This window comes from Amphiprion ocellaris, chromosome 4 (genome assembly GCF_022539595.1).
Source record: "Amphiprion ocellaris isolate individual 3 ecotype Okinawa chromosome 4, ASM2253959v1, whole genome shotgun sequence".
Lineage (NCBI taxonomy): Eukaryota > Metazoa > Chordata > Actinopteri > Pomacentridae > Amphiprion > Amphiprion ocellaris.
This window is the reverse complement of record NC_072769.1, coordinates 4,847,316-4,862,269: the sequence shown is the minus strand read 5'-3', so window position 1 is coordinate 4,862,269 and position 14,954 is coordinate 4,847,316. Positions and strand designations below refer to the sequence as shown.

The 14,954-nt window shown below is 38.3% G+C and overlaps 2 protein-coding genes across 2 annotated transcripts; one reads left to right on the top strand and one right to left on the bottom strand.

Moving 5' to 3' along the window:
- Positions 1-989: 989 nt before the first annotated feature.
- Positions 990-1,470, bottom strand: LOC111583493 (histone H4). The gene has a single exon (XM_023292637.3). It carries the CDS (start codon positions 1,346-1,348, stop codon positions 1,037-1,039), a length of 312 nt encoding a protein of 103 aa, XP_023148405.1. The 5' UTR covers positions 1,349-1,470; the 3' UTR covers positions 990-1,036.
- Positions 1,471-4,089: 2,619 nt separating this feature from the next.
- Positions 4,090-14,133, top strand: LOC118470506 (B-cell receptor CD22-like). The gene is made up of 5 exons (XM_055010375.1): positions 4,090-4,269; positions 4,708-5,052; positions 9,130-9,217; positions 9,384-9,534; positions 14,029-14,133. The coding sequence occupies exons 1-5, from the start codon at positions 4,200-4,202 to the stop codon at positions 14,131-14,133; spliced, it is 759 nt and encodes a 252-aa protein (XP_054866350.1). The 5' UTR covers positions 4,090-4,199.
- Positions 14,134-14,954: the final 821 nt, after the last annotated feature.

The window sequence follows — 14,954 nt, the reverse complement described above, 5'->3', positions numbered from 1 at the left end:
TATGAGAAGAAGTTAGTTCTAAGGAAATAATATATAAATAAAATCTATCAAATCAATCAACAGTCTGACTAACAAGGTAGGTTCTTCATTTGCTTTTAAAGTATCAACACTGCTGTCCTCAGGTCTTCTGCTGTTCCACAGATGGAAGAACAAAATGCTGCCTCACTGCAGGTTTTTGTTCTGACTGTAAGTTTAATTAAAAACCTGAAGACCTGAAGGTTCTGGAGGGTTCATGATATAAAACGATCTGAATAATATGAAAGACCAAGACCAGTAAGAGCTTTACAAACCAATTAAAGGAGCTTAAAATCAATTCTAAAACAGAGGTAACCAGATGAGAGACTTTAAAACATGAGTTAAAAGTGGTGCTGCTGAGTTTTGAAGCACTTGGAGAAGAAGAATTATCATCTTTTTATGGAGACCAGGCAGGAGAACATTACAGTAGTCAGTCTTGCATTAGTTTAGAGAGGACTGCAGCAGGATTTTTAGGTGATACAATAATTTGGTAGCGCTCTTGAAAGGCTTAATATTCTACTTGCTGCTGTATCACATTCACTTTCTCTAATATTACACTTGATCAGAGCATTTTAGCTCAATAGGAGCATTAATACAGTGAAGCAGCAGGATGCTGCTCTGTTGACAGATTTCTGTAAATACAAATAACTGGATGTATGTAGATATAATATCTTTAAAATTACACTTCTATCAATAACTCCACTCTAAACATCCTGTAATTACAGTAGCTATTTATAGATAGATCAAATCTTGTTATTCAGATTTAATAAAAACCAATGTGAAGTAATATTTTGGATCAGGATCACATCTGTTGAAGAACAGGTTGTTCGAGCTGCTGAAACTGATACTCAGATCTAAATTTAAGATAAATATTTTAAATACACGATTATGTACCACTAACAGCCTATTTCATTTCACTTTTAAAAGAGTCAATATAGAGTGAGGAGCATGAGGCTGCTGCTTTGTAGAGGAGGTGTGTGGTCCTGAAAAGGACCTTTGTTGTGCTGCATGATCGCTGACTTTAACCTCCGAAGCCGTACAGAGTGCGGCCCTGCCTCTTCAGAGCGTACACCACATCCATGGCGGTCACCGTCTTCCTCTTGGCGTGCTCGGTGTAGGTGACGGCATCACGGATGACGTTCTCCAGGAACACCTTCAACACACCGCGGGTCTCCTCGTAGATCAGACCCGAGATACGCTTGACTCCACCGCGGCGAGCCAGACGGCGGATAGCGGGCTTGGTGATTCCCTGGATGTTATCCCGGAGAACTTTACGGTGCCGCTTGGCGCCTCCTTTACCGAGTCCTTTTCCTCCTTTGCCTCGTCCAGACATCGTCGCTCTTCTGCAGTTTTCTGCTCAATGATGCCGCTGCTGGATTCACGGAGATTTAACTCTCCACTGAGGACGTGATAGAAGACAGAGGCGGACCTCCTCCTCCTCCTCCTCCTCCTCCTCCTCCTCCTCCTCCTCCTCCTCCTCCTCCTCCTCCTTCTTCTTCTTCTTCTTCTTCTTCTTCTTCTTCTTCTTCTTCTTCTTCTTCTTCTGTGGATTTTCCTGCTGCTTCATAATAAACCTTCTTTGCTGCATCAGCGCCACCAACTGACCAACAGCAGGATCAGCAGCTGCTGTCTTTATGGATCATTCAGCAGGAAATTCACACATTACAGCAGCTGAGAAGATCCAAGAAGAATTGTGTTTCAAACATGAGCAGTGTCACCATATAGCACACACAAAACAATAACACAATATATAAACATAAATTTAACATGTCATTTCAGATATTAAAGCAACAATCAGACCAGTTATTAGCATTCATTGTGGTCATCAGGTCACACCTTAATATTGTGAAAACTTCAGCAACGGTCAGTTCATTGTTAAAGCAAAGTCTATCTGGAATCATTACAGATATTAATAAAGATCATTTATATGTGCAGTGGTCACCAATCAGAAAAGAGGTCACGATTTCTCCCGTTACTTCATTAAACACGAAAATAGCTGTCCTGCTGTCCAACATCCAGACTGTCCAACATCCAGACTGTCCAACATCCAGACTGTCCAACATCCAGGCTGTCCAACATCCAGGCTGTCCTGCTGCCCAAGAAGGCCGACAACCCCCCAGTCCAAGTAAAGCCGGAGACCCGCTGAGTGGTGGAGAGCAGCAATAAAAAAGCTCTTTTAATAACCAAACACTGTCCTCAGGTAAACAGCAAACATCCTCATGGCCACAAACCATCTCATCTATTTAGATATCACACAAACAAAAAAATATCTAACATTAATAACTGAAGTCCATATAATGCAATAGAATAAATGAAGCTCTATTCAGGTCAGATATAGTCAACTTCATCCCAAACATTATTACAGATTTGAATCAGTATCAGGGATGTTCAGAGGCTGATCTGTTAGTTACACTTTGAGCTGCAGTTTTACATTTTATTGGACTGAGCTCAGGAGTTTTAGTTACATAAAAAACACTAAATTTCACATTTAACTCCTGTGATAACTGTGTGAACTTTTGTTCAATACAAATCAACAAGTCTCTTGAAGAAAAACAACAGTTTCACTTTAATCAACTTAATTAGGTTTGTTGTTGTTCCTCAAGGCTGCATTCAAACAAACAACCCTCAGTGCTGCAGAGAGCTGCAGTAAACACAACATATTTGTCATTCAGAGTAAACTAGACAACACAAATGATGTATAATTCATATCCATGAAAACACATCTTTCTAACACTGCCCACGACTCATCATCCCTTTCTCTACATGTTCCTTCCACACTTTAATTTATTCTTTTGTTGCATTCTTACCTATTTGGTAAAACATCGTGGAGTGTCTTGTAAATCGCTATGCAAGTGTTTACCATCATTTTCTGTCATTTATCTGTCAGAATCCTTGTCAGCTGCATTACTGGACCACAGAGAGACGGTTTGGACCTTTAATCAATGAACTGTGTCCCTGAAGGTCTGGACAGTTTATGCTTCATATCGATGCTGAATAACTACACATTGCTGCTCATTCTTTTTGCTACTTTTCTGTTGGAGGAAGACGAGTTTTGTTGTGTAGTTTGAAGTAGTTTTAGTTTCTATTTACTGCCACTGGATGTTAGTCAAGAGCCCTGAGCTGCTTATTGGAGTGTATTTTCTCTTTTATCACAGCTGCTTTTATCAGCAGAACAATGAACTCATTTTGTGAACTATTTCTAACCTGCTCATTACAATCATGTTTCTGTTCTCCTTTTCAGAGGTTTAATTCAATAAAATAACAATAATTTATTGTATTTTCTAAATTTAGCAAAACTTGCTTTTACAGAAATGCTTTTACCTTCATAATTTAAATCTTATCGCCAGCGTTTGTTATCAAGTTTGTCTTTGCTTTGCAATTTTTGACAGGAATTGTATATCTAGCTGTGATCAGTCTGGGAACCGTTCAGTGTTTGAGACTCTTTCCACATTTAAAGAAATAAAGGATAAACAAAATTCAAACTTCTTTTTTCATGTCTTTCTTCCATTTACTGAAAGTGACCAAGACTCAAACTAATGTCTCATGGTGTCTGAAACACATCATAATATCCAGTTTATATTTGCAACCCTGAGAAGGTTGTTCATTTGTTGTTTTTCTAACAGTATCTGACCAATCATGCTTACAAATGAAACAAAGAGGAAGGAAATCGGGCATATTTTTAGAGATGACCAGAATTTCCATCTTCTGCTTACAGGCCTCTGAGAAAAGACATCTTTTGAAGAGAACCTCCTTCTGCGGTGCAGATGAGGGTGTTACAGTGAGCCATTTATTTCAAATGACATTTATAATGTGCAGACGTGTTTTACTGACTCACACACAGAGATGAAAGCAGCAGATATGAGTTGAACTGCTACAACCAGAGGATTCTTGGAGCTTCTTCTCACTGCTACAGGTACTGCAGATCATATATTTGATCATTAACAGCCTTGTTTTTTTCACTCTTCTGCTCACCTCCAGTGCATGTTAATGATGGAAAAAGGAAGGAAGTGTGGTTTTATACCAGCATGATCTCTGATTTCTGCTCACCCTCCTGACCACAGAGGACGGTTACACTTCAGATCACTCCATCTTTAAGTAGAAGTACAATCGTTTGATTGCACAGATATATCTTGTCTATATTAATTACTATCTGACATGTTTTATTGCTACTGAAGCCACCAGAGATGAGAGAAGCAGCTATGAGTTCACCAGCAGGAAGAAGTGGACTTATAGTTTTCCTTCTCTTGATGCCAGGTAACGAAGACCATCATTTAGACTGGATTAGCTCACGTATTCACAGCTGCCACGAGTGGAATTAGAAAAAAAGACTAAACAAATGTGGTGATAATACATTTTAAAGCCTGTGTCTATACGTAAATTTAGGTTTCGTATACTGTCATCAGTTTGTGCTACCAGTTAAATATGTGAAGTTATTTAGAAGTGTTCAGATGCTGTGTTTCATAATGAGAACCTTTGTGTCACCAACTGCAGTAAATCTGTGATGAGGGTTAGGGTTAGGGTTAGGGTTAGGGTTAGGGTTAGGGGACTACAGTCGTGTTGATCTCAGGCTCTCAGTGAGATGAAAATGTGGAATAATTTCGCTTCTCCTGCAGGTTTACATACTGATGCACCAGTAGAAAACATGAAAATCTGTTCTTATATGATGATTGTGGTTTGTGCTCTGTGTTGCAGTGGCTCAGGGTCTGGATGTCTGGAGAGTGACGTACACTCCTGATCACATCTGTGCCTTAGACGGATCAGCAGTGGACATATCCTGCACCTACACATACCCATCAACAGGAAATGACAGAGTTGAGGAAATAATCTGGTTCACCAAGGTATTTTCCACTGACGCCGTGGATCTGAGAAGAGACTCAGACTACACAGGTCGTGTTCAGTATTACTGCAAACCAAACAGCTGCACTGTGAGAAAAACAAGCTTGAGAAAGAGCAACTCAGCTGAGTACAAGTTCAGGATCATAACAAACTATGGAAGTTTTACTGGCTCACCTGGAGTCACTCTGTATGTTACAGGTAACATTTATACTTGAATACCGTACTTCTTCTGTTCTTTTTAACTAAGTTTTCACTACCATGAAACAGAGCTGTTGATGTGTGGTCCAGAAAAACTGAGAGATTCATGTTCTGATGACTCGGCTTAAATGTGAAATTTTGTTCAAATGATAACTGGATGAATGGTCTCAGTTTAAGAAGGGCCACTGGTGCTGAAAAATATTTATTTTTTCTGTAAGAATACAGTAAAATACTGTAATCATTTATTTTTCCTGAATCTAATACTGTAACTAGACTCCAACAATATATTGTATTTATATAGTGCAGCCACTGTAATGAAATGACTCAATCATTAGCTAAAATACCACTGAGATTAAATTCTTTTCACTTTCTGTTGTTCTCAGGGGGCAAAAATGAGAAGTATTTTTATGGGTGAATGTGTGATAGCACGACTCCACAGTGCTTTATTTATGAATTACAAATAATATGAACTGTGTCTGTTATTTTAACACTGTGTGCACTGTCTGTAATACCAGTATTGAATAAAAGTGCAAACATATTTATTCTGTCCTCAAAGATCCAGATTTACAAGTTCGCATGAGGAGATCACCTGAATCTTCCTCTTATTCTCATACCGGGACGATGTTGGAGTGTCACAGCAGATGTCGTCTACCTGCTCATTATTCCTACATCTGGTACAAGAATGGACAGGAAATTTGGCTCCAAACACCATTTACTTATTCAGGATACTTTTCTCCAGCAGACAGCATTTCCTGTGCTGTACAAGGATATGAGGGTTTCTCATCTCCTCCAGTGTGTGAGTTTAATCCTCAGTCTTTTACTAACACACAGACATCTGATGAAGCCTTTTAGCTGAGAGTCTTTACTGGACTAACATGTTTGTTTCTCACAGAAAAGGACAAAATACAGCCAATGATCAGTTTGAACTATTTCTATGTTGTAGTTTTTTTTTTTTTTTTTTTATTATATGTGTACTAAAAATGTCATGTCCAGCTGATGCAGTAGTTTTCTATTCAGTTTCTTCAGTTAATTATAAATCACGACTGAATCCAAAGAGCTCAGTGAGCTGCCTTGAAGGCACTGAGACAGAGTTGTGTATTGTGGATGCTCATGAGACAGAAAATGCTATAAAACCATATTCAAGTGTTTTCATGTGTTTTTCACATTTGCAAAGCAAGTCAAATGTAGACAAAAAAGACTAACCTACCATGGCTAAACAAAGAAATGAGAACACTGATGAAGACGTAAGACTCTGCTCTAAAGAAATCATTAACCTCTAAACTTCAAATTGATCACAGAAATAAAGTGGTATAAAGTGGTACAAGAACTATGCAAATCTAAAGCATCTTACTACAGTAAATTGATAGATAATACAGGGGGTCATAGCACTTCTCTATGGAAGCACCTAAATAACAGAACCAACAGAACAATCAGAAGGGGTAAAGGAATTTATAATTAATGGCAAGTATGTCAGTAATAAGGCCTCCTTGGCGAAGGAATTTAACTGATATTTTGTGGAGTCAGTGGAAAAAATAACAAAATAAAACTTTGAACGGCTGAATGTTTTACATCATGGCAAAGCGATCATTTCTACAGATTTATTTCACATTAATGAGGAAAATGAGGAACTAGTTGCTGAGATTAGAAATAAATGATCTAATTTTGAAGCTAATGATATTTATAGCATGAGTTCTGCTTCTCTCAAAACCTACAGCAACATATCAATAAAATCACTGACTCATCGCATTAATCTTTCTATTAGGTCACCAAAATTTCCATCTGACGGGAAAAAGGCTGTCATTGTACCGGTTTGTAAATCAGGAAGTCAAAATAATATAAATAACTATCAACCGGTCTCTATTTTAGCTGTCCTGTCTAAGGTTCTTGAAAAAGTATCACTACACAACTCATAGATGATCTACAGGACAGTCAGCTTCTTCATCCACACTACTTTGGTTTGAGGGGTGTAATGTTGTCTGTTCAGATTTTATTGGTGTTGTTGGTTCTCTTTGTCTACTTTTACTGAAAAGCCCAACCAAAGCTATACACTCTACATGCTATACATCAGATATTTTCTATGTTAATTGCATGGTCCCTGATCAAAAAAATAAAATAAATTTTAAAAAAAACATCAGAATTGTGGTTCAGGCCTAGACTTAGTCCTCAGTGATAGAATCCCTCACAGGCTGATGAGCAGCTCCAGTCCCACTTTTGACTTTCAATACTATATTCTCACACTGAGCTCTCAAATACTGACATTAATCCAACACAATGCTACAGATGGTTAGCCAGGAACACACTTTCCCCCTGATACCCAGGTCAGATGATTAATTTGCATGTCAATAGTTTTTAACAGCTTCATCCAAATAATGATTTTTAATCTGACCGTCTCAGGTGGTTTCTTTACAGCAAATGCTCAAATGCTCCAATATGTCAGCAACAATCAAACTTTAGAGGAAAAATTCAAAAACTTGAAAACGGTTATAAATCAGAACTTTGTTATCTTGTCTTTTTTTTCTCCCATTAATCATGTTAAAAGCCCTCAGATTTACTTGCTCTCCCTGAATATAAAACTGAACATGAAGAAGTTAAAAACCTGCAGCAGCTCCAACAGTAACCTGCTGCTGACACACGGATGCTTCACTATTAATAACATAACAATCAGTCAGAGGACCAAACCACCAGCTTTGCTTTAATACTTCAACTGCATTTTGCTGCTGATATTTATGTATTTTACTTGTGTAGAAATGTTCTCAGAGGACTTTTACTTGTAAAGGAGTATTTAACAATATTCTGTATTGGTGCTTTTTACTCTAGTAAAGGGTCTAAACATATATGTCACCTCTGCTGCAGTAAAAGATGTGGTTGATTAAGATCCATTTTATATTTCAGGTGTTCATGATCAAACATGCAACAGAGTGGTGTACAGCAGCAGAAGCATCTGTGCTGCTAAAGGCTCTTCAGTGGACATTTCTTGCATCTAAACAGTCATGAATATCATGTTGAATCAAAATTCTGGTTCTGTCCTGATCGCAGTCATCAGAGGCACCATTCACAGTCTGAGGACATCAGAGGAGACTCTCAGTATGGAGGTCGTGCTGAAGTCCTTGAAGCAGAAAGAGGAAGTTCCACTCTGAGAATCAGAAACCTGACAGATGCTGATTCAGCCCAGTATCATTTTAAATTTACAACACGAAGCTTTGAATGGAAGAGCAGTTTACCTGGAACAGCTCTGACCGTCACAGCTACTGTAACGCAACTAATAGTCACAACAGCACATGCTTTACACCTCACCTAAAAACACCATCATGTAGAGGTTCCAGGATGTAAGTCATGCTTTAGCGATAAACCATCACTTCACATAAATGTGGGGGTTATAGGCTTTGAAAGCAAAGGTTTAGTATTGTGTTGAACATTTACTTTTTAGCTAAATCTGTGGTTGAGGTACTTTAACTGACTGTGTGATGTGAAGTTTGTGAAGTGTCACTTTGAGGGAGGATCAGCTAAAACGTACAGTGCAGTACAACGTAAATGTTTTATAAAATTATACATCATCAGAAAGTGGTACAAAAATCAGATTAGAAATGTTTAATTAATATAATTTTTTGTGATTCCTGTAACTTTTTATTAACCTCAGTTTTTGCCTTATTAGGGGTATTAATGACTTTAGTGAATGATGTCTGAGATAATGTCATTCACAGCTGCTAGGATTATCTCAGATGTTGACCAATGATGTTGTGGTTTCCTCCACATGTTCAGCTCTGCAGCTATCAGTGACCAGAGTCTCAGTCCATCAGTCTCATATGGAGGCAGCGCTGAAATGTCACAGCAGTTGCAGTCCAGCCAGTTCTCTTTCCTACATCTAGTTCAAAAATGGAAAGATAGTCAGGAGGGAAGACAGTTCTTATGAAGACCGGTTTAATCCTGGAGACGTCATCTCTTGTGCTTTGAAAGGACATGACGACTACGGCTCTCCTTCAGTGTGTGGGTTGTCTTCACTTTGTAAATATCATTTAGAGAATCTGTCCGACATAATGTTGCCTTGTTCATCCTTTAAACATCCTCATGTTTCCCCTCCAGATGTTCTGAATGTGCCCTCTGTGTCAGTGAGTCTCTCTGCTGAAATCATGGAGGGAAGTTCAGTGACTCTGACCTGCAGCAGTGATGCAGATTCAGCAGCTAATCATACCTGGAACAAGAAGAACCAAACGTTGGTCAACAAAAGCCAGCAGCTTGTCTTCAGCTCCATCCAGGTCTCAGACTCTGGAGATTATTCCTGTACAGCAGAGAACCAGCTGGGCAAGAGGACATCTGAATACATTTTTATTAATGTGGAACCCAGCAGCTAACTACACCTGGTATAAGGAGAACGAAGACTCACCAAAAGCATCAGGACCGACCTTCACCATCACTGACTTTACAGCTGAACACAATGGGAATTATCACTGTGAAGCTCAGAACACCAGAGGACGTTACAGATTCACTGTACATCTGACTGTATCAGGTAAGTTTCCATTCACTTCGACACACTGCAGCAGAACACAGCATCAGTTATAATGCAGAGAGAAGTTAGTTCCCTCAGTAAAACTTTCTTGTGAAACTCCATGTCAACAATAGCCTGACTAAATGACATAATTAAAAATGCAGAACTTGTATCTTTGTGTCTACAGCAAAAAAAAAAAAGAAAGAAAAGACCTTTCCATGAACAATCAGCCATGTTTAGAGTTCAGCTGGAGAATCTGTTACAATTTACTGTCAACTCCTAGTGCTCTCTGTGATCATATGCTGTCAGCCTGAACTCATAACTGTTGTCCCATTCTGTTCTTGGAAATGTTGTGAGAGCTGCATATTTTTAGGAGATGGTAAATAATGTGTAAATCATGTAAAACATTCTTGCAGCTGCTCTTGGGGGAAAATGGCTGGTGTTCACAGTGCTAGTAGCTCATGATCAGACTGTTCTGCAGCACACAATAGTCTGCCTGCACCTCATTATCATTCTGCTATTTGAGAAAGAAAACATTCTGGCTTGGCTGTATTTCTTTAAACTCAACATAATCATAAAGGATGGCTTTAAGTCAATGATGAAGCAATGGAGTTTCCTTAAAATGGTAACAATGCAGTTATTTTAGTGAGCACTGTCGATAAAATGCATAATTTACTGAAAATAAATTAGCAAGAGTTCCTCACTGCATAAGACAATTCTCTGCAGAACTTGAAATGTTCAGTGTGGCAGGCTGTTGCTCGGAGGTTGTTGTCGATAACACAGATAGCAGAGGGAGAAATGTGAAAAGTCAATAGCAGGCTGATACCTGAAGCCTTTATCCTGTCAGTCAGACCAACCTATGATTGGTCATGCAGCTGCTGCTTAGGATTCATCAAAAGCAGATGTGTCATCATATTTTCACTACAACAAGCATAACAACAGAGCAATAACCATTGTTTTACTCCTATAAACCAGAACTAACACCTTTGTTCTATAAGTCAAGGTTCTAGATACAAAAAGCTCCAGATTTAAGGGCAAAGTTCCCATACAGTGGAAATGTAGCTTTTGTATAACCGCGATGGTACAGATAATGTCTTTTACCTGCATCTCAGTTTCTGTTGTCAGACCAGGCGCAGAGCATAAAATAGTGATTTTTCTCTAGGGCAGTAATTAAAATTTGGCTGGTAGGGAGGTAATAATGAAAAAACTTTACTCAAATGGCTGTTTTTGAAATTAGCGCAAACAGAAAACTATGTAGGTGAGAAAAATACTGTTACAAGTTTGACTGTGTTGAAACAAAGGATTGATCATTGGACAGAACTTAAATTCATCATAGCAATGAGGCTGTTTGTTTGTTTCTTAAGCAAATTACGTCATATAGAATGTTTCTCAACCAAAGAGTTAAAAGAAGTGATTTAGCCTGAAAATGCTCACATAAACAGATTTCTCACATTTAGTCAACATAAACTATACAAGTTTTAACTTAGCTGTAGTCTCAGTATCAGATTAGGAAAAGCAGGTTGGTGATTTCATATGAATTATTGTATATCAGATTATCAAATAGCATGATAGCAAAACAGATACATCATTATGTTTCATACCTGAGTGAAATTAAGCAGGCTTGTTAGTTTAACTCACATAGCACACTTTGATCATCACAAAAAAAAATAAAAACAAAACGTGGGCTTGTGTTGATATGGACTGTGACTTGTAGAGACAGTGGGATGTTGTTGTATTTGTTGCTGCTGCTGCCAGTGTAGAAATTCTCTACTTAGGAAACTGTTTATACATCAGTTTCAAAATGAAGTTAATGAAATGCTTTAGACTTTAATACTGCAGTAGGGAAAATAAAACAGCAATAGCATGAAATAAAATTTTATAAAATGTTTCCTTGGGTCTGTTTTAGACTTTTGGTGACTCTTGAATCTTCAGGTCTCTTTTAAACTGTACTTTTGATCAGATCAATAAATCTGAGTAGGGCTTCTGTCACAGGTCTGGTTCTGATCAGCTTCCATACTGTTGACATTTGCCACAGACGGATTTATGAGTGAAGGATCACAAACATCCCAACATCCTCTGAATGATTAATGTGATTTTCTAACCACCACCCAGGATCATGGAAAGCAGCAGCTGCTGGAGCAACTACTGCAGTCACCCTGCTTGTCATATTCCTCTTTGTCTTTGTATTGATTAGGTAAGCAGTTAATTATTATAAAGTTATTGTTTGTTGAAGGCATTATGGTGTTTTACAGCTTGGATCTGTTTTGTTTGTTGTTGTTTTTCTGCCTATCAGTGAAGCCACCAAAGCTCTGGGAACATTGTTGTTAGTGAAGAGATATGAGATGCAGACACAATATGAAAAAATCCAGTAATTCAGATGATTTCTTCATTGCTCTGGAAAACGACATACTTGTGTAATTTTTGCACATATGATTGGTCAAAACTGAAACAGAATGTAAGTTTGTAACTGGTGATGGATGTGTTGGACAGATGGGGTAATAATTTTCCTTCATGTTTAGTTTCCACTTCCAAATTGTTGGTACCCTGGACTTGTTCTTGTTCTTGAAACTGTATCTGTGTGACATGTTGATGCTTAGAGCACAATATGTTCCCATTGAAACCCAAGTGTCTGAAACTGGAAGTTGTGTTTCACTGAATGGTTGCAAATGAAATAATTTTACATTTTTGAATGAAGGCTATCAATTTTTGTTGTTTCTAAATAGAAAAAAGAGGAGCTCTGAGCAATCATCTGATCCTGTACAGAGAACAGCTAAGAAGAATAACTCCACTGTTGAAGAAAAATCCTTTCCTGTTTCTACAGTTCAGATGAGACTACTGGGTCATTCATAATGTTCCTGATAAACAATAACATTTTCTTGATAGACAAACACGGCATGTTGTCCACTATTGTCCTAATTAACAAAATGACCATGGCCAGTATGCATTAAATATGCATCAGTTGTTCATGTGCACATCTACAGTATAATCAGCTCTAAGACTGCTGGAGCTTTGCCCAGCCTGCTGTTAAAAATCATCTGCTCATCATAGAATTACATAAAAGCTTGGGAGAGGCAGACTGATGTTTTGCTTTTCATAGTGTGCTAAACTCTTTGGTCCACCAAGCATCATTAAGCTGTTACCACAGTCAGCACCTTTGGTTCTGACACCATGACAATCTGGTGTTCAACAGTGTGTTAGACTCCAAGTATGGAGGCAGTCTGTAGTTTATAAATGAGGATTAATGTGAGACTGGCAAATTCATTGGTCATGTAGGCAGCGGGAATATGGGAACTGTACTTTGTTGCATTGATGAAGAGAGGGCTCCTTTATCAGGATGAGCAGTGGAAGACTGATGAATGAATGAATGACACAGCGGAGGTTCTAGACCTTCACCAGGTGATTGGTAAGTCTGTTACCTTCTTTTATTGGAGACCATGAACTGCAACAATCACCAAGAGCATCGACATCCCACACAATATTTAACAATAACTCTACTTGTAGCTCTATGAATTCAAGTTGACCTTAATTTGTGTTCATCAGCACATCAATTACAAATGTAAAATCTGAACATAGTCTATCTTGGTCATGGAGGATGACTTTCACTATGCCAGTGTCCAGTTCTCCAACAACCAGGAAGAGTCTCTATATTCCAACATCATGTCGATTCAACCCCAGAGATGCGTGGAGAAAGTGGACGAAGGTGTTGTCTACTCTGCTGTCAAATTTAACAGTGGCAGCAGGTGAGCAGCTCTTCAGACTGTGATTGAAATGACTTGGCTTTTAGTCAAACAGCTGCGTTAGTGTTGCATGTGCTTGTTGTCATTCTACCGGTTTAATAATGTAATCCAAGATGCCATTTAATATCCACAATATTCTCAATCCTCTTTGGATTGAATCCACTAACAAACTATCAGAAGTCCTGTCAGCTGTACTCACCACAATCTGAGTCGCTTGTTTGGGAAGAACAGCTGAGTTGAGTTCAGACACAAACACAGAGATTATTCTGGACTGCAGCTCTGCCGTAGCTCTGACTCTCTTTCACTTTCATTTTCATTGGTGAGACTCTACTTTCAGTGAGGCTCCACCTCTAACACTGCTTCTCAACACCAAGAACGGACTCGGTTGAACAGAACTCATCCAGACCTGCATGTTTACGGTTTAATATAAAACAGTTCAGTTATCTATCTATCTATCTATTTTTTATATATATATATATATATATATATATATATATATATATATATATATATATATATATATATATATATATATATATATATATATATATATATATATATATATATATATATACAACGTTTAGAGAACGTCCAGGCACAGTGGTCTGACAATGTTAGTGAGTTATCCTGCTTTTAAGAAATGCATTCTCAGAAGTGATTAAAACAGATAACACGAGTAGAACTTTGAAGAACTTCTTCAAAATGCTTTAGAATCAGACAACTTGTCTCTGGGGTGTTTGACGGTTGTTTGTGTCTCAGTTGCAGTCCAGCCTGAAGGAGGCCGGAGGGAGTGGAGAGATCAGCCTGATGGGGAAGTGTTCCACCAGGAGGAACCTGAAGGAACCTTCCTCATCAAACATCTGAGTGTTAACCAGAGCAGTGGGGCCTTCCTGGGCCTTCATTTACCACCTTTGAGTTTGTGCCATTTCTGTGTAGGCTCTTTCTACCAACTAGGTTTGTGTTTGTCTGTGAAATTTTACTTCCAGTTTTCACAGCAAACTCATAAGCTTTGCTCATATCTACAATTATACCCTTTTTTCATAGCTGATAAATAACAAGTCAGTCAGATGTATAAAACATGATGTGGTTGATGACTTTTGAAGGTACGAAGAGAAGAAAGAGCAGCTAAATGCTTCGATACTCAACTACATATAATATGTAGTGATGTGAACACATGAAGATATAAATGAAGAGAAAGAATCAGACTGTATCCTGCTCCATCATCCATTGACAGCTAGTGAACCTGGACTTAAAGTTAATGATGGAAACTGGTTTAAAAGAAGGGAAGTGAAGATCAGTTTTTAGTTTAAATGTTAATGTAGAAACAGACTGTGATCCTCACACTGACCACAAATAACCAATAATATAGGTTACTTCAGCAGCTAAGAATTTAGCGTGAATTCAACAATAGTAATTTATCTACTAGTCTAACCACAGCGGGCCTCTTTGTCTCCTTCTTCTTCTATGGATTTTCATGCTGCTGGATAATAAACTGTCTTTGCTACATCAGCGCCACCAGCTGACCAACCGCGGAACTACACTGACTGTCTTAAAGCTAACAACGTATGTAAGCTGTTCGATTCTGTTGGTTGCAATCTGCAAGCTCACTTTTGAAGGATGTGAAGAGAAATAAATAGGGTTCTTTGGTCTTTGCTCTGTCTACTGTCAGTGAAGAAGGCAAGCCA

What these genes read in the sequence shown, in the direction of transcription:
- LOC111583493 (XM_023292637.3), bottom strand. Translation starts at nt 1,348, where the DNA reads ATGTCTGGACGAGGCAAAGGAGGAAAAGGACTCGGTAAAGGAGGCGCC.
- LOC118470506 (XM_055010375.1), top strand. Translation starts at nt 4,200, where the DNA reads ATGAGAGAAGCAGCTATGAGTTCACCAGCAGGAAGAAGTGGACTTATA. An exon ending in TTTCCTTCTCTTGATGCCAG is followed by an intron (nt 4,270 to 4,707) that starts GTAACGAAGACC and finishes TCTGTGTTGCAG; the next exon opens with TGGCTCAGGGTCTGGATGTC. An exon ending in CTGACCTGCAGCAGTGATGC is followed by an intron (nt 9,218 to 9,383) that starts AGATTCAGCAGC and finishes TTTATTAATGTG; the next exon opens with GAACCCAGCAGCTAACTACA.